At 40.9% G+C, this 22,740-nt stretch overlaps 1 protein-coding gene across 1 annotated transcript; it reads right to left on the minus strand.

Annotated features, from left to right (window-relative positions):
• Nucleotides 1-17: 17 nt before the first annotated feature.
• Nucleotides 18-20,562, minus strand: rasgrf1 (Ras protein specific guanine nucleotide releasing factor 1). Its single transcript, XM_079554556.1, has 27 exons — nucleotides 20,137-20,562; nucleotides 15,482-15,588; nucleotides 14,741-14,888; nucleotides 14,135-14,227; nucleotides 13,798-14,051; nucleotides 12,585-12,664; nucleotides 12,307-12,500; nucleotides 10,637-10,746; nucleotides 10,429-10,547; nucleotides 9,481-9,641; nucleotides 9,343-9,406; nucleotides 9,121-9,257; nucleotides 8,749-8,831; nucleotides 8,325-8,573; nucleotides 6,391-6,761; nucleotides 5,657-5,773; nucleotides 4,603-4,773; nucleotides 4,404-4,510; nucleotides 4,186-4,298; nucleotides 3,448-3,508; nucleotides 2,721-2,827; nucleotides 2,539-2,623; nucleotides 2,262-2,459; nucleotides 2,105-2,184; nucleotides 1,917-2,034; nucleotides 1,772-1,840; nucleotides 18-1,655 (listed from the first exon to the last, which is right to left on the minus strand). Exons 1-27 carry the CDS (start codon nucleotides 20,410-20,412, stop codon nucleotides 1,563-1,565), a joined length of 3,765 nt encoding a protein of 1,254 aa, XP_079410682.1. The 5' UTR covers nucleotides 20,413-20,562; the 3' UTR covers nucleotides 18-1,562.
• Between the last annotated feature and the right edge of the window lie 2,178 nt (nucleotides 20,563-22,740).

The following is a 22,740-nucleotide window of genomic DNA, read 5'->3' on the forward strand; positions in this document are numbered from 1 at the left end:
TAAGTCAAGCCAACATGAAGTAAGCACTTCTCCCCCTGAGAAAGAATAGATTTATTAACAAGAGGTAATCAGGAAAGAATACACTTTTGTACAAAACTGGAAATACTACTCAAGCTGTTGAGATAGAGTTAAAGATACTTGTCATTGCACGGGGTATTGCTCACTGCAAACATCAGATGTGCCTGTGGAGGGTGGGTTTGTGTGCAAGGAGAGGGTTAAATACAGTACACATACTGCTCTATATAGATCTGATTTCAACACGTCAAAGTGGCACATGCCTGCCACTCAAGCTTTAGTTTTTCTATACAAAGCCAGTAAAAAATACATAGAAATAGTCAAATAATAAGCACATTATTACTACTATAGCTCCTGTTGAAACATCTGAATAGACAGAATGCAGAATGTGTTACACTTATAAGTTACTTTCAACATTTTAAAGTATAGTACATAGAAAGAGTTGAACAATCATAAGGATAACACATTTCTATAGATATGTATGTTTTAAACACGTTGCACGTTTGGAAAAGCTTCAGACTGCCTGTACAATTTATACACAGCACACAAGTTTGATTCATTGGCAAATAGTAGAACAAAATAGTTTTTATACTTTTGTGGCGTGTATATAATTGATTTTATAAGGCAAAATCATAATGCACTGGCCAAAGAGGGTAAATAAAGAGTCAAAATATGCCCTCGTTATGTAAAGATTAATTTATCTAAGAAGTGGCTCAATGTTGGGAGTTTTTGCTACATACATTACCTGGTGCTTATACACTATATATACATAAAAATCAAAGCATAACAACACTTTTCTTTAAATGAAAATATAGACCCAGCATTGACTTTTTGTTCAATAAACAAACTATTAGTGCTTACATAAAACATACATATTTTTACTCTGTCGTTACAGAATAAAGCTTTTTAACAATTAATCACTTTGCCAAATTGATGGAAAAATTACACTACTCCTACTTTCAGGGTAAGCATAAAGTATAGACCTATGAAGCAGCTTTATGCTCAAGCAAATTTTCAGCATACTGCGCTTCCCCCATAGGACTTAATATTCAGTCAAATAAACTGTAAATTCTTCTTCTATAAACGTTTTGCTCTTGTTTTAAAATAACTTTTGATATAGTGGCATTTTAGACAAATACTTTCTCCATAAATAAATAAAACCTCTTCTGGGACTACTCAGGTTTCTAATAACAATTATACATAACGGATCCATTAGGGAGCACAGACTAGAAGAGCACAGTCTATTGTGATCAATACAAATAATAATATAATATGTACATTATGACATAACCTCAGTAAGTAGTTTATTAGAGACACACCAGCCAAACACACCATGTCTGCAACACGTGAATGGGGCTTAATGCTGTCATTTCTATTGTTATCAGTAACACAAAGTGCAGGGTTCAAAAGGTTTTCACTCAACTACTCTTTCGCAGTATTGGAAAACAATATTTTGCAGACATGTTGTATTATGTTCATTAGTCCATTTGGTGATGCTAATAAGCTGCAGACTAAGTATTGTTTTCAGCTGAAGAGAGCAGTCATCTTCATGATGCAGTTTTGGGCTCAATTCTCAGAGATGCATCATACAAGCTTTCCTCATCCAGCACTGTACTGCAGTCCAGCAGGTACTTTGCAACCTGCAAACCAGAAAAATATCAATTATCTACAAAAACTACAAAAGATTCTGTTTTACCTTGATATTACACTCAGCAAAACATACAACCACAAACAGAACGACTGAAGAAAATCTAACCTTTGGCTGATAATCAATTTTATAAGCCGTTTGCTGAAACTGACGTATTTCTCTGATGATGTGTGAAATCTAGAAAACAATTGAAATGTAAACATTAAATGTTACAACTGTTACTAAACATAAACAACATTGTTAGTAGTTGTACCATTCTCATCTTGGAGAAGTTGACCAGGTTGTCTTCTGTGTAGTTGGGTGTTCCCTCCTCAATAAAAGCCAGGTCTGTCAGATACATTCCCAGATAAGGAACACAGGGAGGGTCACAGCTGAGGAAGGGAAAGAGCTCAGCTTTAATATACTGTTTACAAACAATGTTCAGGCTCATTGGACACTTACTTTTTCAAAGCTTCTCTAAGATTTTTGAATCGTCCCTCAGATGACACCAGCTTCTGTAACTTGTCGATTACAGTCTTTGTCTAGAACAAAATATAAAAATATAATATTCAAAGTTGTACAAAAATACACAGCACTGATTGTCTGACGTAGGAAGTACCTGCTTGGAGACTTTGAGCCAGGTCTTTTTGAGGCGGAAGATGGAACTGCGGTTCAGAGAAGAAGTGATCTCCAGAACAGCGTTGTAGTTGTGAAGACAGCGGCAGATATCAGCCACTGCCACCCATTTCTCCATCACAGCCACACGCATATTCACATCATCCCAGTGCAGGATCTCTGTGGCAATCCTGTTACTAATCTAAAATAGCAGCACAGGATAAGTCAATCAAAAATCGCGAATAACTGAGTGAGCTAGAATCAAATGAAAAAACATTTACGTCATTAAAATGTTTTGTTGTCTTCATGATGTAAGGCGTTCTTTCATTCTTGTCGGCCTTCATCCAGCCCTGACCGAAGAACTCTCTGCAGAAACAGTCACAGTTTTCACAGCTCAGTTGCCCTGTTCCCTAACCATTTCATTGTTATGGTAAATATGACTAAAATGTGTGCCGATACTCACTGGTACGGGATAGCTTTAAACACCAGGTGGTCCAGAAGAGTGAGCTGTTCTGCTATTTCCAAAGCGGAGTGGCTTTCAAATGGCTCTGTCTTACTGTCTTCAATTGCCTGAGGAACAACGCATATTGTAATGGTCAAATCAGTGCAGCCATAGCTCCTTTAGATTTCACTCATCTTTTAATGCAAGGGTTGAAAGTTCAAAACAGTCTCACTCTCTTTTTTCCCTTGACGGTGCAACCTGCACATTCAGACTCTGACATGTCCAGCAGCTAGCAGCCCTACAAATAAAATACATCTTCTTTGTCCCGTTTGCAGACACCGATCCCGGTCTAACCTGAGCCTGTGTTGGCTGTGGCTGCCGTTCTACAACATTATGATCCCGTGTTGCACAAACTCCAGTTTCGCTTTTGGGTGGACACTGACAGTCGCTTGAGCAAAACAGTTTATGGGTAATGAAGTCTCAGCGGGAAGAAGTAGCAAGTGTGGCTGTGAAGGCTCGGGGCTCTGTTCTGACAAGCGGCAAAGCAGCATAGTAGTGAAGGATTAATACAAACGCACTAGTGAGTACCGGTACTCTGTAAGCAAGTTATTGGTGCTCAGAGAAGCAGCGGTACGCTCAAGGGGCATTTTTAGAGACGTGCCAGTATTCCCACTTCAAGCACTGGTACACATACAATACTGTAATGCACTATGTTATCAAGTAGGCCTGTTCACAGTGTTTCACTCACCGTCTGTCTGATCTCCTCCAGGCTGACCTGACTGTCTCCAGGGTCCTCCTGGGTCAGAGTCCTGAATGCAAACACAAGAAAATCTTTGTTGTAACTCATTCATTTATTTACTCATTTATTTCTGTTTGGTCAATTTACAAATCACTGAAAACATACTTAAGTCAAACAATAAACTAAAGACTGGAAGACCTTGATCATATATATTGTAGTTGTTTAACCCTTTCCCTCATAAAGACAGCATTTGGCGACCCCCCATACCCTTAATGACGTGTTTTGACACCTCCACTATATCACAAAAGACGACCATTAGAACAGGTTCCAGTTTTTCGCTAGTTACAGAGGATGCAATAGGTGAGGGGCCACCACATCCCATACTAAGCTGACCAATAGGGTTCAAGGATATATTTTCAACGATTTTTCTATGCAATTATGCTTTATGGGCAGCCCTAGTAATATATGTATGGGTTGTTCCTAGTAGGTGTCCAAGGGGGAAAGACATGCAATAATTGTAATAAAATCTTTTTCTGTTCATAGAGATGTGTATAATCTAAATCAGTTGTATATAGGCTTTTTTAAATGGTCCTTTTGTGGTACACAGTACACAGATTTGAGCTCTTGTGACAAATTATGATCATTATTGTAAGCACTATCTTTCATAAATGCCAACCGTAAATTAAAATGGACATACCAATCGATATCCTAAAACACAACATCAAACTCAGCAAAAGGTCTACCAACCTAATGATGTTCGCAGCAGCCTTTCTCTCCTGTGTCAGGAGCTCTGGATCGTGCATCACCTCCTCCAGGAAGCCAATTACCCGCATCTTCAGCTCTGTGTTCAACTCAAAGTCCTTAAAATGCACACAGAAACAAAGGTTAACGATCCACACGGTAACAAAACATACTCATTATCATTATCGATTAGACAGAATAAGGAAAAGTCATAGGTGACACACTTGTGAATGCTTGGAAACCCAGTGACGCAGCACATTCAAGACCCTGTTGGTCGCTGCTCTTCTGATGACAAACTCTTTGTCTCCATTCCTCTGGTCTGTGGGAAAGCCTGAAAAACGTGACCTCAGAATCAGATACTTGTGCTTTGGACGTCGAGAAGGGTTTCATGCAGCATCTAGATGAAGTCTGTGGGAGGCCGACCTGTGCTTGCCAGCGACATACGCCTGTACTTCTCCTTAGTCGGCGTGCCCTCATTGGCACCAGCAGTAGCGATGGCGAAGGCTGAGGCGGCTGAAAGGGCACTGCGGTTGTTGTCCAGCTCACGGCAGGATGATACCACCATGCCATTGTTGAAAGAAAACAGGGAAAACTCTACAAATAGAAACGCACAGACAAACATTGAGCTATTACATGAATATTTTAGAGGTTACCGAAGAATTCACCAGGCCAAAATCAATTATTTAGAAGGCATTGCAGAGTGATTTTTATTCTGTAGACCTTTGCGACATAATGTGATTTATAAATAGCTTATTATTTAATTATTTGCCAGATTCTGAACTGTAATACATTGATGACCAGCGGAGGGCAACAGTGTGCTAACACGGAGCCACAGCACATTATGTCCTGAGAGTATATGCTTGTTCCTTCTCTCCCTGCCTGCTGTCTCTGTTCATATGGGGGCGGCATCGAAGTACACGCACATGGTTGCTAAGGTACAAGGTTTCCTTCCACCTACTCCCACCATGCACTGGCTTCCCTTGTATCCAGCATCGTGGGAAGAGAGCACACTAGGGATGTATTGTGCTTGACTACCTACGGGTGGTTTCTCCCTCTCTGTGTTCAACGGGGAGGGCCATGAGGCTGTGGGTGGCTTCCCTCAACGCCTTATTTGGCCATGGTTACACTTGTCATAGGCAGAACTAAAATAAGTTTCTTCATGTGTCTGCTGTATTTAACTCCAGCAATACATTACTCATTCTCTGTTACACTTGCCCCTGTTTGCACCGAAAATAGAAATGTAGCTGGTAAATGTGCTTTGTTTCAGTCATGAGGATTTTGAGGGTGATAAAAAAAAAAAAAGGTTTTGATCTCTTCTTCATCTAAGAATTGATTAAGAGTATTATGAGTATATAGTCAAAAGATAAATAGCACTTGAGGACTATAAAACATGCTTGTTAACTTTTTTGTTGGACCGGTAGCACACACTGGGCACCATTACATGTTTTCAATAGTTTTAAAAGCAGTTTTTTCATACCAGAGTTTTTGGACTTGACATTCTTGGGAGTTGATGGCGACTTTGGAGGAGACATTTCTGCTTCAGGATCTTCAACCTGACTTGGGTCTTCATCACCTTCTTCTCTCACTGAAAGATCTGTGCAGTTAAAACACATCAGTTAGAAGGCAGAACTTTAAGACTTTTTTTTCCAAAGAGTAATGTAACGTTATTTTATATTATTTTTTTTCAAGATTGGACAGATAGACAGGCTATACCAAAGCATAGGCACCGATTTAGATGGCTGTCTTTCCAAGTGGGTTCCCAGACAAACGACTGGGCCAACGAAAATATAGACACTCATAGATCCTAACCCTAACCCTCTGTCCAACCCTAACCCTCAGGAGGCAAATAATAAATGAACTGAACTGAACTGAACTTAAGGTTCCATTCCACTACTCGAAAGTCTTCTTTAGCTGAACACGCGATACCTCTTTACTGCCACACTTAAATTAAGGTATTGGACTGACCCACACTTGGATGTGAGAAAAGAAAAAGACAGCTCTTGTGATACAGGTTATATCTATTGAATCATTTTGTGACCAGATCAAAAATTTGAGAGGGCATTGAGCCCCACAGCCCCCATGGGATCTGGGCCTATGCACCACAGTCAATGTACTGACAAAAAAAAAAAAAAAACAGCTCATAGTGGTCTGTGGTCAGAACACACTATGTTCATTAAAACAGAAATGCAGCCTCTGGACAGGGATTCTGACCTTGCTTGTTGAGGACAGGCTCGTCAGCCTTGCCTTCAGATTTAGGCTCTCCCTCATCTGGGATTTTGCTGGCCATGGTGCTGGACACATAGAGCTTGTTGATGTCGAGGGACGTCTTGCTGAAAGGAGACATAGTGGAGTGCATTGCATAGCCGTTGGGGGAACAGCTGAGCGCGGCCAGGTCCAGGGCTTTGCCCCCTGTAATGATGGGGATGTTGAGAGAAAGTTTGCGCCGGCGGTTGGGTGATGACGTCTTAGTGATGGAGAGAGGAGGCGGAGAGGAGAACTTGCGGCTGGCACGAGGCGACGTGGGTGGCTCGCCGTACAGGAGTTTGTTGTTCTGGCTACTTGCAAAAAACAGCTCCAAGGAACTGCAGAAAACAGAGCAAGAGGATTTTATTTTTTTCTTTTGAAAAATTAAGTAAATATTCCTATAATGAGAACATACTACATATTACATGGGGATAATGGGTTACATGGGGGTGTCTGCACTAAAGAAGTGGAGAGAGAACACATTTACAACAGGGCTCTTTGGGAGCCCCTGCCTCTTTTATTTAAGCTACATTGTTTAAGACAGCATCCTCCTTGCACTAAGAGCCACCCCCTCTGAAGACCTATAAATAGCATGTCAAGTGACAGTGTGGGAGGCACGGGTGCTGCCAACAGCAACCAGCCCAGGAGAGGCCCACAGAGACATGGGGAGAAAGGAACAGAACAGAAAGAAAGGGATATCGAGATGGAGCGAGCGAGAGGGGAGAAGAGGTCCAACACACACACACACAGACGAGGGGCTGAAATCACAGGGAGGGCGGGTGTGAGAGCGCATTATAGTGGATTCCACCACAGCTACTGCTGCTGGTTCTGAGTGGGCGAGTGGGAAGCCTCCAGTTCCATATTGCGTTAACTGGGCATGTTTTGTCTCCTCACCAATACTTAAGAAATGAAACACACAACAATGAAACAAATGTAGAACATGCATGAAGATAAAGCAGAAATAGTGTACGGTGAGAATGAGAACAAAAATCGATCAAAAGGTAAAGAGCCAAAAAGGGACGTCAGTAATGAGTGTGGACGAGGGGGAACAATTAGTCAAAACGAAGGGGACACAAGGAGAAGCAGGATCTGGGTACAAAACACTGCCATCAATATTTAATAGCGTAGAGCTGCTGCGGATGATGGGAGCGAGGGAAGGAGGGAGAAGACAAGGAGAGGGTGGGGTCCTGCCGCAGAGTGAAAGGTTGCCATGGTGACAGTGCAGCAAAGAAAGGGATGGTCAGACTTGTGGAAAGGCAAATAAAAGCCAGAAAATAGAAGAGGCTAAAAAAGCAAGGGATGGAGAAGGAAAGAGAAGCAGGTGTGGACCCAATTAACTGTGATGGTGGACAGAAGACAGACAGCAAGACGTGGCCGCCGTGACCCCGCGCTGCCTCTGGTCCCTCCTTGCTCGGACCGGCTGGGACGGCATAATGGGCTGCTGCTACGCCAAGTCCACGTGAGAGCAAAGATAAGCCCAGACACTTGAAAGTCCCACCTTTTCACTGCACCATCACTGCTGCTGCGTCAATAAATGTAATATGTACAAAATTTAAACTTAGCCGTCGACTAAAAGTTTTGACAATATAAAACCGTGCCCTCGCAGAAGCTTATTTTGAGATTAACTCAGCAAAATGCGGATAAAATGTCAGCCTGGCCACGGCAAACCTCAAGCAGTCTAGGTTTTAAAAATAACCCGTGACTTGCCATTTTATACTTTATTTTACAGTTTAACAGATTTGAACTTATGGCTTTTTTATCGCTATGACCTTCTGTTATGTTTTCAAAAGTTGTCACGAGTCTAGTTGATGGTAATTGCATCAAAAAAAAGTAAATACTTTCCAGTGTATGATAATAATTGATGCAATGATTTCCAGTCAGCTACAGATTTAAAACCTTACCGTGCTGGTATGGCACTGATGGGCTTTTTGTAGATGGTGATCAGTTTGTCCAGCACCACATCCGCACTGGTGAACACGCGGTAGGAGTGCAGAAACGTGTTGAGGAAATCGATCGAGAGGAAGCGCAGGTCTGTGAGCCGCTCCAACAGGCGCTCCACACTGGCGTAGCGGATCTGCAGCACCTTGCAGGAGTTCATCATCTTACTGAAGCGAATGTCCACATCATCGCAGTACAAGCTGGTATCTGACCTGTGATGGGAGTAAGTAGGTCAAGGCAGTGCTTCCCAACCCTTTTTTGTTTTGTTTTGTTTTGTGCACACCCATGGCTTTGTTGTAGCAGCATTAAAACTCGCAGTTAGTTTTAAGTCGATCTAGTATTTGTTGTGAAGGGTGATTTTTGCGGTATGTGGCGTGTGGCACTTACTTTATCATCTGTGGAACAGTCACTTTACTGTTTTCCTCAAAGGCGTTCATCATGAGCCCATTGCAGCGGATGTTGTCAATGCACTGCAAGACAAGATACAGCAATGAGATTCAAGACTTACTTGTGCATAATTATCACACAAAGTTTCAGCGAGAGCTTCATCTTTTATCTGTGTTTTTCAATAGGGCTGCATGATATTGAAAAAGTTTAGTGATTGCAGGCAGATATAGTTTTAAAGATCCCAGTGTCACAACTACCTGGATAATTGCAGCCTTTGCTAACTATGAGCAATTGTGATTTTGTTTTGCTTGAAATTGCTAGTGTAGCCTATTGCATTTAACCTAATCTGTTATTTCTTAAAGCATGATTTACCTGGCTGATGTCGCTTGTCCACGCTGCCTTTTCTTGCCGGGATGAAGCCACCAGAATGACTGTGTACGGCTGCACATCTTTAGGCTCAACCATGACTTTGAAGTCTAGGTGCTCCGTGTCTTTTGGCTCTACTTTGGCTGCGGAGTAAAAAAAACAGTTAGGTTTTTGTGTATTGGTCTATGCGACTCTTCATGAATAGTTGTCATTTGATCAGTTACTCACACTCGTCATCTGTGCCTTCTGGCTCCTCCAACAATGTGCAATCTATCAGAGAGACTACTCCATTCTGCAAATGAGAAAAGGTCTTCTTTGTTAGCTCTGTACCTATGTTGCAACGTTGATCATCAATTAATAGTGTACCTTTGTGATGTGAAGTTTCCCTCCAGAGCCTCTAGTGCAAATAATGAGATGTTTTGAGAAGAGAAAACACTGTCTCTCACCCTCCTTCTTTAAGGACAGTGAACCCAAGCGACCTCGTGTGATCTTCCCTTTCTCGCTCATTGGCACCTGTATCAATGAGCCTGTAAGGGAGATAATAGGAACATCATTTGTCTGTATTTGAATTTAGACGTGGGGTAAGTGCAACATGTCTGTTCATGCTATAGGGTTAAAAAAATATTCCTCATATGTTGATAAAAGTGTATGAAGGTGTTGAACATCTGGGCGAGGAATCATGTGAAATGTGTGCAAATGCTTTCAAGCCCACACTGAATATTTTTGCAATTTCATTTATTGCAAACCTTGTCATCAGATTTACCTGAGGAAAGGCTTTACATTTCACAAATAAGCAACAGTATATGACAACAGGGATGCTGCTGTGATGCTTGCATTGACCTCTGGGCAAGACAGTGGGCTCCATGCTCCATGAAAACAAACAATAAATACATTTCTAACTGGCAATATTACCTTTTTTAAGTAGACATTTTAAGTCCCTTAATGTTTCCCATGTATTTTCCAAGTTTACAGAGCCCCTGTCTTCCTCCAATGAGGGAGTCTCTCCCTGCTCTTTCCCCCTTTTCACCACATGCTATTTCTATCCAATAAAGCTTACGGATAAAAAAATCTTCAAAAGAATAAAAGATATAAAATAAATAAATGTGCTTATGTAGTGCCATGCCATTAGTATGATAAATAATATAACGCAAGTAAAACATATTGAACTTGTTTCATATACGTCCTCAGCCCCAGAGTGGCAGCAGCACCTGAGGTGGCCAGTCAGATTTGGGAGGTGTGTTACCCCTGGCCCTCCTTAAATATGCCCAAGTATGAAAATCCTGTGTACAAATTCAAAGCCGATATGTGCCTTACCTTGTCGAACAAACGTTTGGCTCGTGTCCAACAGCACCTCGCAACCTTCAATAATCATGCGCTCAATGGCCAGGTTCTTCCTGATGTTCTCTGTCTCGCTCACCTCGTCATGCATAATTCTGAAGGGACAAAACGAGCCGTTATCTTGTTTGTGATACGATGCAATTCTTTTCTAATAATAGATGGACATGTATTTTGTTTAACCTACCTGGAGAGTTCCTCAAGTTTGGATTTGGCATAGTCCAAACTGTTTCTCTCCACATGCTCATGAGGCGTGTGAGCCAACAACTCGTGAAGGGTGAGGATGTAGCGAGGAATCTAAAATACATCATTTTGATGACAATTAATGTCAACAGCAAGCAAAAGTAATGCTATAAGTAAACAACAAATCATTCTTGTTAGAGGGTTACAGATTGCGCTGTTAAGTGACTTCCAGTTGTACTAAAGAGCTTAAATTATTGAGGTGGAGGACTAGTCAGAGCTCAGTGGTAGAATTTACCTTTGAACTGTCAAAATGCAGATGTTTAGAACAGGTTTATGGTTGATCTCTGTAATTACTGAGCTTATCGTCATGAAAACACAAGTAGCATTAAGTTTAAGTTTCTTCTCTGTCAGTAAATTGAACTAACGTGGATTTTTTTTCACTATAGTAAAAAGAAAGTGGTTTTATACAACCTCAGGCGTGCGTACTTGATTTCACCCTGGCAAAAACGGAATATTACAGTGAGGTTTGAGAGGGAGAATGGACGTTTATTGGACCAAACATACCTCATTTTAGCCACTCAGAGTCAAGTCTTGAAATGGAGCTAAACAACAAAGAGCTAAAGCGATTCAATTTGAAATTCAGCTTGCAGCACAGGGTAAAAGTGTCAGCTGAAGGGAATTTAAGGCACATAGTAGCTAATATATAATGCACAAATGATGTGGATTTCCGTTCTGAGATTTCTTTCGAGATCAGTCTGTCTGAGACTGTGACATCAGATTCTGAATGTTGTGAATGCAACCTAAAGCTTGTCAACACAAACCCCCACTTTCATTCGGGGCCCGGGGGCAGCTTTCTAATTCCCCTACACCTGCAAACAGGAATACCCACAGCACCAACATTAATAACACATGGAGCACATGCTGACTCCACACAAAACCTGCTCGTAATGGGCTACTAGCTTCAACCTACAATTCCCTTTGTCCCCAGGCACAAATCCTTATTAACGTACACTAGAAATAAACATTGCCTCAGTATTGACACGTAAAATACATTTTTATTTCGAAAATGCAGGACTCAATTTTGTTATGTCACTAAGAGGCGCGTTCACCTAGTATTTTGTGTTTAAGGCGCAGCAGAGACCAATTTAGAAAATGGCATAGTGACACAAATTGATTTAAAGCAAACTAAAACCATGTTTAGATCCAGGGACTAAGGATTCTAGGCCTTTCATTCAAGTGGGTGTGGTGTGGCATGAAAATTGCCATGATACTTTGTTTAGGGTTAGTAAAGGACAGATTTAGGTTTAGGGTTAGGAACGGGGATATGTTTAGAGCAGCTACTGGATTTGTGAGTTTGTTGTAACAGCAGAACAATCTGTTTCAAAACATATCCTCCCTCATATTGTAAAAATAAGGATTAGGAACAAGGGTAGGTATGCCATTTAACCGGAGGTCGTGTGTGCCTATTTTATCGCGTATACTGTATTGTTAAAACAAAAATCGAAACTAACCTTCCCTTAACCTTTAATCTGATAAACAACCCTTAAACTATGTTTGTAATGTTTTGTTTTGTCTACTGTTATTTATCATCTGCATTCAATGAATTAGCAGGTGAAACTCTGAGGGAAATGCCAAGATTTCCACAGAGTCCAATGGTTTCCCGAGAACACGTACCTGAAACATGGGGTAAGTGAGGAAGGTTTCCAGGGTCCGCTCCTCACAGTCGGGTTTGGTCTCATACTGCTTCAGGAGCTTGTCAAAGTCTCTGTTTTGTTTGCAGTGTGCCAGGATCTGTAGACTATATTGGTGGTTTCTTACGAACTCCTGGTAGATGTTCAACATTGGCAGCAAAATGTCAAACAAGTCCGCTAGGAGACAAAATACAGATCACTTTGGTAAATGTGCAGAATGAGTTCATGCCACAAGCTTGATAATAAGAATGAAAGGATTACCCAACACCAGTGTGGGCCAGCTGGCTATTCTGGCCTTCAAGCCTTGATAGAAGATTTGGTGCAGGAACATTATGGTCTCACTGGACACATAATGATCAGAAGTTAGTTTGTCTTGTTTGTCTTTATTTACTACGACTTGATTAACTGACACTTATTTATGACACAAATTTAGAAATAGAACAATCGTTATCCACAAACATTACAACATGTCATGTGCAGAGAGAACTCAGAACAACAGTTACTGTAAGAATAGCTACTTATTTGTAAATTCTTTATAAACATGATGTACACGTGTCCTCTAATAGTGAGATAAACATGATCATTCTAATGGATTTAGCAAATACTGTATCATGGCCAAAAATCTAAGCTGTTTGTGCTTTGCAGCTTGTATATTGTTTTTATCATATGTGTTGTACCATAACCCAGTGTTTCCCAACCAGGGGTATGGGGACCCCTTGGGGGACTTGAGCACTCAGCAGGGGGTACTTAATATGATTTCAGATTAAAAATGAAAGTGAAACTGTGTAGAATTTCAGAAAAATGTTTGACTTTGAACACAACACACTATTAAATACTGAACAATGTTAGTTTAGTGGGTCACTTTGTAAAAATATTGGCAAGATCTTGAAGGTAGGGGGTACTCGGAGTATAATTAACGACTCAAGAAATGTGCAAGACAAAAAAGGTTGGGAACCACTGCCATTTTGTGAAGCACTTTGGTCAACAGTAGTTGTTTTTAAATACATAAAACCATTTGATTTGATTTTGTTTAATTCACAATGTGTACAAATTGTCTATGTGTACGTTTTTTGTTTTTGTCAGAGAGCAGAGTGAACCCCACACTTAGGGTTGCCAGATCCCATGGCTGAACTCTCTCTTAGTTTCTAACAATCCCAGTGCAACCCAAGGTCATTTGTAGTTGTAGCAGCGCTTTATTTTAAACTGCGTGGCATCACTTTAGCTTCACATGCTTAAAAGTTTGGTCCAATTGGCTGAAGGATAGCTTAATCACCAACATACAATGACTTTTATAACTCAACATTGACGCCTCCTTTGGGTTCTGTCACGATGGTGTTACATCATATGCATACCCTGTTTTTGATATTGCTCTCAACAAATGTTAACTATTGTAGCACCAATTTGAACAACTATGTCGATTCTCTGTATGTGCGTTACATGTGGTAGAAAACAAAGTGAGTTGAACCATGCTCACCTATTGAGGAAGATACTGCTGACGTCGTCGTGTGTGATTGGAGGTTTTTTGGAGCTGGCTGCCATTCTGAGAGGTCGGAGAAAGTTGTTGACGAGAATGTGGAGTTGTTGCACATATTCCGCTTCTGCCTCCAGCATGCTGAACACAACTTGGTTTCTCTTTCTCATGCTCTCTGCATGTGGGGAGCGGATGTAGTCCTGGATAATGGTTTTCCACTTCCTGCGACAAATCCAGCCGCGCAGGAAGCTCTGCACCTGTAATTTTGGATTTGGTTAAAACACAATATCAAAATAAAGCCCTGAAACTCATGCTCACTAACATTCAACTGGTTTCAAACCTTTTTGATTTTCTTGATCTCTGTGTCATCGTCGCTAGGCGGCACTTCTGGATTGGACTGAATCTTCTCATTATCTTTGAGTAGACCAGCAATCTGTGTGTGAACATAGACAAAATGCATATCATTCGAAGGTCAAAGTAAGTGTAAGCTAATAAAGCTGCAATACACAATACATTCATGTCATTCCATTCTCAGCTACATAAGAAAATGGTGTGCTGTGTTTAAACAACTTCATGCGGCTCTAGGAGTTAGGTGTTGAAGTGAAAGCCTTTTCAGGTGCAGTATCAGCCACAAATGAGGCTGATTCATACATATTGAAATGTAATTCAGCTGGACCTGGCCATTTCCACATAAAAGAGAATTGCATTTGATCTACCTTAGTGCTGTGAATAACTAATGATAAACAGCAGAGGTTAGAACAGAACTCAGGAGAATGTTTAGTATTATGGGTCATGACCTTGTCCATCATCCGCTCATCCCTTTTTTTTCTCCACTGTGCATGGCAACGTTAGCATTATTAACCTACCTAGGTATTAAAGCACACTGGTCTGACAGACACAGCACACAGCTGTTGTTACAAACATGAAGAATTACAAGGCTAGTTACCTCTGATTTTAGCCGCTCTACCTCGATTTCCCCATCCTCTATCTGTTGTCGAAGTTGCTTGGCAACTGTTTTCTCTGTCTCCACTATTTGGAGTAGATGGAGATACTTCTGCATGAGGGTCTCATGCTCAGTAGCCAGGTTTCTGTAACTATACAAAGGCACATTGTACCGACATCATTAACACATGCTTCGTGAGCTTTCAAAAGATCTATCACACATTAGACACCACAGAGCAGCATCACAAGCCCTATGTCAGCCAGCAGGCTACTCTAGTGCAAACATTTCACATGCACTAGCACCAAATCTGTGTTTACTTTAACGATTAAATACACATAAAAGGTGAGAACATGTTGGCTGTCTATAGCCTGTTACTACTGTACAGTGCAAGCTTCTTCTTTTTGTGAGCCTTAATCAATGTAATCTTCAATAAATCTAATCAATTGACCTTTCACCAGACATATGCACACGGTGGACATGCAGTGATTGCGTTGGTTGTCTCTGTTTGAGGGACAATTTCTTCAAAATGAAAGTACTATAGGCCAAAAGCAAAAAAAAACAACACTTCATAAAAACAGATAAACATAAGAAACCAATGGATCTTCAAGGAAAGGGTTATACTGATAGGCGTGATTGTAGTCATGAAATTAAATACGATAAATAAAATAAAACATGCTCATAGTCTAACCCCATCATGAAAAAGAAACATGAACATTATGTGAAATAAGGACCCGTGTGACATACCTGGCTTGTGTGATTGCAGCCACCCATTCGTCACAGTCCTTGACATCCTCGGTGCGTAGCTCCAACGCTTTCTGGTTGTCATGGTTAAAACTGATAATGAAGTAGTACTGTAAAAACACACAAGAAAGCACACTGTGATAAACATCTTTTTTGGGGGCAACACATTTCTGCTTTCCTACTGTTACATGTTACACTGCTGTTGGATGAGGACTCAGGACCCTTTGTTAAGTGACTTTGGGAGCCATTATAAAACCTCAGTGCATTCTGTCTGTAACCTGGCAACTCACCTCTCAATTGATGAGACTTCACTGATGCTTTGTTTGGACCGGTTTGGTAAAGCTCTCCTTGTAATTCATTACACTCTGTTGGGTCCGTTTTATCCTGCTATATGGACTTGACACTAGGCCTGCACAATTTGGGATTTTTTTTATTGCGATTGTGTTTAAATTGGGATTTCTTGTTTTGATACATGTGTGTACATTTCCTCGCCTGTGTGGATGTGGTGAGTGACTGGTTTTGATGGGGCAGATTGGCAGCCTCACTAACATCATACGACCCCAGGACAGCTATGGCTACAATAGGTGTAGTATAGAGTATGAAGGAAATGCATAGTGACTAAGGCAGTATTTCCCAACCAGGGTTACGGAGACCTTCTGATTGAAACTGAAGGTTAAACTGAATACTATTTAACATAATTTTGAAAGGAAAAGCTATATCGTTGTGGTAAAATATGTTTTGAGATCATTTTAGGTTCATTTTGAACACACAACATTGTCTTTTTACACAAGTACCGTATTTTCCAGATTATAAGTCACACTTTTTTTCATAGTTTGGCTGGAGCTGCGACTTATACTCAGGTCAGGTGCAACTTAAATATCAAATATATATAATTTCACGTTCGTTATTTTCACACTGACAGCCGCTAGGGGGCGCTCTAGGCTTCTGTACCAGTATCTGCTACTCCTGTACGGTTGTACAATGACAAATAAAGCACTTGCTTAATTACTGTACCACTGAAAATAAAAAAAAACTGTAAAGTTTGAAGTGAGCGACAAACTTGTGAGGGACTGGCGAAAAGCGGAGTTTACTCTTAATGCAATGAAGAAAACAAAAAAAAGCTCAAATCTTGATGGCCACAACGAGAGGAACGACTTTGCAAATGGGTGCTTGAACAACATGCTGCCGGGAGAGGCTTGTCAACAGTGCAGTTACGCCTCCATGCCCAGATGGTTGCCAAGGCGGGTGCGACTTATACACCGGAGCGACTTCTATGTTTTTTTCTTCTTTCTTTTTTCTGCATTTTTTGGCTGGAGCAACTTAAACACCGGAGCAACTTATAGTCGGGAAAGTACAGAAGTACTTTTAAAGGGGCTAGATGCAAGCTAGCCATTTTATACTCACTACTGCCACCTCAGGTCATACGTGTAACTGCAGCTTCTACATTAAGCTTGTGCATGACGGCACTTCGGACCCGAATTAACACCTTTTTGAGTGACAGTGCAGGATTTTACAGGCAGTTGTGGTGAACACGTTTGGGCTCATGTTGGAACATGTAGGGGAGGAAAATACATAATTTTAACATATAGTCCCTTTAAGTAACCATTGAGATAGGGGGTACGCGGGTTACCACTGAATGGTCCAAGGGGTCCACAAGACAAAAAAGGTTGGGAACCTAAGGACAACAGTATAGCTCTTTGAGAATCTTGTCCTGCTTGTAAAGTGCAATACAAGTGTAACCTATTATCACTATCATTATAATAATCATCATTATTATTATTATTATTATTATTGAGAATGAAATATGAACAGCTAAACTAATACAATAGTTACATGTATTTCATAACCTGTCTGCAGAGGCCAGGACAGTTAGCAGGTGTTCATGCTTTATGTTTATGATGATAAAACATCCAGGAGACAGGTGATGTTGGTGTTTGCACAGAATATTATATGACAGCAGCAATCATCAAAAAATGCACTTCTGACTTAATTGCGTTTAATACAGCCCTTGACACACACTGTGATATCACAATGCAATATGTACTGTATGTCTGAACATTTTTGGTTTGTTGGTAAACAATCTAATAGTAGCATTCACAGTTTGTCCCGTGTCAATATATATTACATTATACAACGTTGATGTATTGTAAATAGACCTCCAAAAATCCGATATATTGGATTTGTGTATCCCTCTCAAATGCCACGAGCAAATCATTTTTGATTGGGGAGTAATGTTCCATATTTCGTGATGAGCGGCGGAATGGGCACTTGTCAATAATGTCTTCCCCATCTCCATCTTCCTGTGAGCTGTTGTGTCAAGTCTTTTAGGCGGCTAAATTTAGCTCTGTCGCTATATTTATGCCTTAGAGTTATCTTTCTGTGAGGGAGATAGCACAGCACCAAAAACCGATGTAACACACGAGAACAGGGAGCATTATTTCGGGAAGAAAACCTAGAATTGTATTGTAAAATTGCCTGCTATAGAGGCCAATGGTATCGCTACACACACACAGTACACAGATTTTTCAGCAGCGGCTCTAGATCAAATGCCGTATCCTGGCTGTGACTTAGAACTGTAAGCTGCAACTAAAAATAGCATTGTTCCTTATGAAACTTCCATGATAGGCACAAATGTTTTCATAAGCAATCGTTCAGTCGATATTTATTGCTCCATCTTTTCGCACATGATGAATTTGTTAACTAAATCACTGTGCCAAGACGTGCTGTAGCACATTTTGTTGGCCCCTTCAAATGCACTTTTTCAGATGCAAATAGCGGTTGCCATGGTAACTGTGGGCTTAAACGTAGCTTGCCTTTCTAAATGGGGAATAAGAACATTTTAAAAAGTAGAACACTCCAAAAAATACAATGAGAACGCAACCACAGACAGATGCAGAGAGAGCGAGGGAAGAGAGCTTCTTTTTTTTTTTTTTTTCAGGAGGGAGCCTAAAAAAAGTGCCTCAGCCCTGCAAGGTGGCAGTCGGCTTGGCATCTTTTCACTGCATTGTCCCTCACTCTGTCACACACAGATAAGATGGGGCATTCACCTGGCCACCCCTTCCTTCTAACACACATGGGAAGACTGTACAAGAGCTAACAGTAGCGATGTACTGTGTAGAAATAGACACTGAAGCTGAACAATTTCACGAATTTCTGTTTTTCTGACCACTATAGTATAGGATTTTAGATTATATTTGTGAATCATATGTATTTTGATGACTGACGAAGATTGAAGAGGTCTTCACTGCAGACTGCCGGTTATATAGATAAGAAACCATGCATGGAGAAGTTACATTTTCTTCTATGGAAAGGACAATTTCTGAAAACTGCATATTTTGCTTTGTTACTGTAACATGTCTAATGAGGATCAAGGCCATTGCGTGACTGGCTTGAAGATGTTTTGATTTAAAAGATAACGTTAACCCTACACTCAGGACTACACTGGCTTATTGATGGATAAAAAAGTGTCACTCTCATGTAGCCAGTACAGTGCACTCACTTCTGGAAAACTGTTTCTTAAGATACATTTTGTGCCCCACAAAGTAACAGCAACTGTTAGAAAAAAACATTTCAAGAAGGATTATTTCATTGTTGAACAGGGCCTACATTTACTGGGGATGTGTGCATGAGCAGCTGTCACAGTAGATGTCACACGGTGTATTTCATACCCTTAATGTGGAGCTGGTCTACTTAGTGCAAGTAAACAAAATGGCTCAGTGTTTATCTCCAAGGACAACAAGAACAACACTCTCTGCAGAAACATCAAGTGTTGTGACAAATGGATATGATGTGATCTAAAATCTCCTGTGCTTTAAAAGAAAAAGGCACATTATACAACAACTTTATGATACAGCCTAAAACTGTATTAAATATTTTCATTTACAACTACATCTGTATAATGAAATGTAGGTCTTGAACAGTTAAAGACTGAGTAAGCTAATGCTTTACCTTGAGAAACAGCCCAAGGATTTGCAAGGTAAGCTTTTCTTTGGAGATGCTATTTTAGCGAGAGGAACAAAAGCAACAGTCTTTGGACATCAGAAAGGGCACAGTTTCTGTATACAATCTTCTATGAAGCTGCTTAAAGCAAGCCCCTACCATCCAAAGTGGGGAGACGCAGTTGCCAAGGTAGGATGCTATTAATATCAAGACAAGAATTAAATCAATACGTCAAATAGACGGGGAAGGGGCAGCTCTTCTCCGCAAGATGGCAACCGCCAAAGTTTGGCTGCACTTAAACTTTAACAGGTGCAGACGTCAAAGACATTGTTTGTCGGTCTGACAAATAATGTTACATTGCATGATATCAAACCAGAAGCAGCATCCACGATATACCTTCATTATGTCAGACTGACTGAGAGGCTATTTTTGTACAGAAATGAGACAATCAATCAGTTTAGATGACGCCATTACGTAACACCAAACGTCAAGTGAACTAATGCAAGCGTCTATGGGAAATTGGGTGTTCATAAATAGTATGTTGACGACAATGGGTTAAAATTATTAATGTTGTACAGATTGCACTAAGGCTACCTAAAACAGTAATACAGTCCATTTTGAATACAAAACATCACGTTTGTGTGAGTGAAACCAGCAATGCTCTTAGTGCTGGTTTCTGGTGCACCCTGTGGTGATTTGCGCGAGGCTGCGTGTTTTACCTGCTTTTCGAGGCATTCCTTCGCTGACAGAGAAGGTTTTGGAGACGGTGCCCTGTCACACACACATCCTTCCAACAGGTACAGTCCGGAGGGTCGTGAACTCGAGTCATTTTCGAAATAAAAAAGCATGTTCTGCAACAATGCGAACCACTTTGAATGCCATTTTGTGTTATCCGAGCTCTTCTTGCTCAAGAAGCCTCTCCTGGTTCCGTCCTTCTTCGCTAAAAGCGCCAGGTAGGTGATGTGGCCGTCATTGAGCCTCATGCCCTTCTGCATTTTATGGACTTAGCGCGGTGCAAGCATACCTCCTCGTTTACAGTGAGACGGACGGCGTCTTAGGAGAGCCTTCCTCATCGCTCATCATGAGGACTGAAGTGTCCAGACACACGCGCATTGGCGCACACATTGCTCTGCTCCGCGCTCGCTTCGAGCGAGGAAGTCCAGTCACGTGACCCAAGGCAGATTTCAGCACCTTGGACAGTAACTCGGACCATGCAGGCTTTTTGTTTGTTTGTTTTTTCATAGAAAACAGTGAGAAGAAATACTAGTCATTAGAGCGTAGATTTTTCTGCAGATTTTCCTGTAACACCCCCCCCCCCCCCCCCCCCCCCCCCCCCCACCCCACCACCACCACCACCACCTCAACCTATATTTGTTGACCAAATATAGGTTATATTAAAAAAAAAAAAAGAATAGATATAAATATTAGCAGGAGTTAAATAACTGACAATCCAACGCCTCTTGGATAGAAATAAAGGGTTAGGTTGTGTTAAAATAAATGAAATATATATATTGTTGGTCAGTACACCGGACTGAATTTGAAGTATTGCACCACATAATGCCACTTCAAACAATGTCCAGTTTAGCCTTGTTGCCATGTCTTTCTTTACTGCCCCAAATCTTTTATGAAGCAGGACATTGAACTAACAAAAGCCTCTCCACACTGTCCATTCCTGGTGCATTTCCATATCTGAGAGGGCAAGGATGATACTCATTAGGCCTGGCCCATAAATAATCCTGGATTAGCATATTGGGCAGAGGACACACAATGGTTTATTTCATCACAAGGTAAGATCAGAGCACTTTGTGTGAGTGGGATCATTAATAAAAGGCCACATGTCCTGACAAGGCGACATTTGATTACACTTTATTCTTGGTCTTTTCATTTTAGCTGTGATGAACAGCAATCAACCTTTGTTGAGATTTGTTTTTTGGGTTTGTTTTAGCGACAGGCACAGGTATATAGGGATGCTACAGGATGGATACAGCCTTAGTGCACATCAGCCTTAGTGCACATCAGCCATTAGCAGGGGCAGGAGGCCTCAGGCGCAAGGTCCAATGCCGGGTTCCTTTCATCCCATAATTACCCCCTCACACAGGAGTGGTAATGAGGTGGTGATTCTCCTCAACTCTGACTGATAGTAGAGATTAGTTTTATGGCTTCTTATTATAGATGGCATAAAATGGAAAGATGGAGGGAATGGACATTTGACAAAGGGCACTTGACGAAGGGCATTTGATGAAGGTCGGAGAGTGGACACAGATCACCTCAACTCTGTTCCTGTGGCCTAAAAAGCGGCTTTTAGAAGGCGGAGTCCACTGCTGTAGGTGATCGCAGACTGATTGTGTAACAGGATTTCACAGCAATCTTTTGGATTTCTGGGTTAAAACCTAAAAATACCTTATGCTGTCCACCAATGAATAAATAAATACAAATTCTTTAAAACCACACCGTGCAGAATTTTACCTAATAAATGAAATTGAAATACAAGCATTTATTTGATGACAGATATTTTCATCATTGAAAAATACCTCATAAATTTACGAAAAACATGTACTTTTGCTGTGAGCGTCTCACCTCTCCTAAGACATGACTGTTACTTGACCGGGAGTGGGTACATCTCGTCTCCATGGAGATGTGACTAAAGTCAGCAGAATTTGAGATTTAAATAGGTTATGCTTTCATCCAGATCCATTCTTTGATTACCCGCTGCAGTAATAGCATTTCCTGTGTTCAGCTGGACATTAGGAGCATGTTTTGTACTGATGGCAAAGGTGTAGTCCAAAATGTAACGCAGTGTGCCTTTAAAAAAAAAAAAAACAAATTAGCAGGTGGGACTGTGTTTTTTAAGTCGCTCCAAAGCCCAAGTAAACTAGGTGTTTTGGAAAAGCACACAACACAAAACCTATGCCAAATTGCTGCAAATCTCTTCATTTATATACATAGAAAACAAAAAGATGAAGAACAACAACAATAGCAGCAACAATGAAATATTCTTTGACAAGCATTTCAGTTGGTCAAAATATCCATAATAATGCCTGTGTTGTGTTGAGCATTAGACAGTGTGGGCTGTACAGACTGATTTGGCTGCAGCTCTGCACTCTGCTGTGTGCCAGGTACTGCATGCAGGGTCACCACCTGGCTGCAGCATCAGAGCTGGGCGCAAGTCTGAGCCACACAGTACACAATATAATCATGTGTGAGTGCCTGCAATGCCCATTAAAACCACAGCAGAAAGCAGTGTTAAATACAACATGAAAACAATTGCATTTCTCCTGTTATATACTGTATTATAAGCACTATAAAGTCTTTGAAGTGACAAC

Source organism: Gobius niger (genome assembly GCF_951799975.1).
Source record: "Gobius niger genome assembly, chromosome: 4".
NCBI lineage: Eukaryota > Metazoa > Chordata > Actinopteri > Gobiiformes > Gobiidae > Gobius > Gobius niger.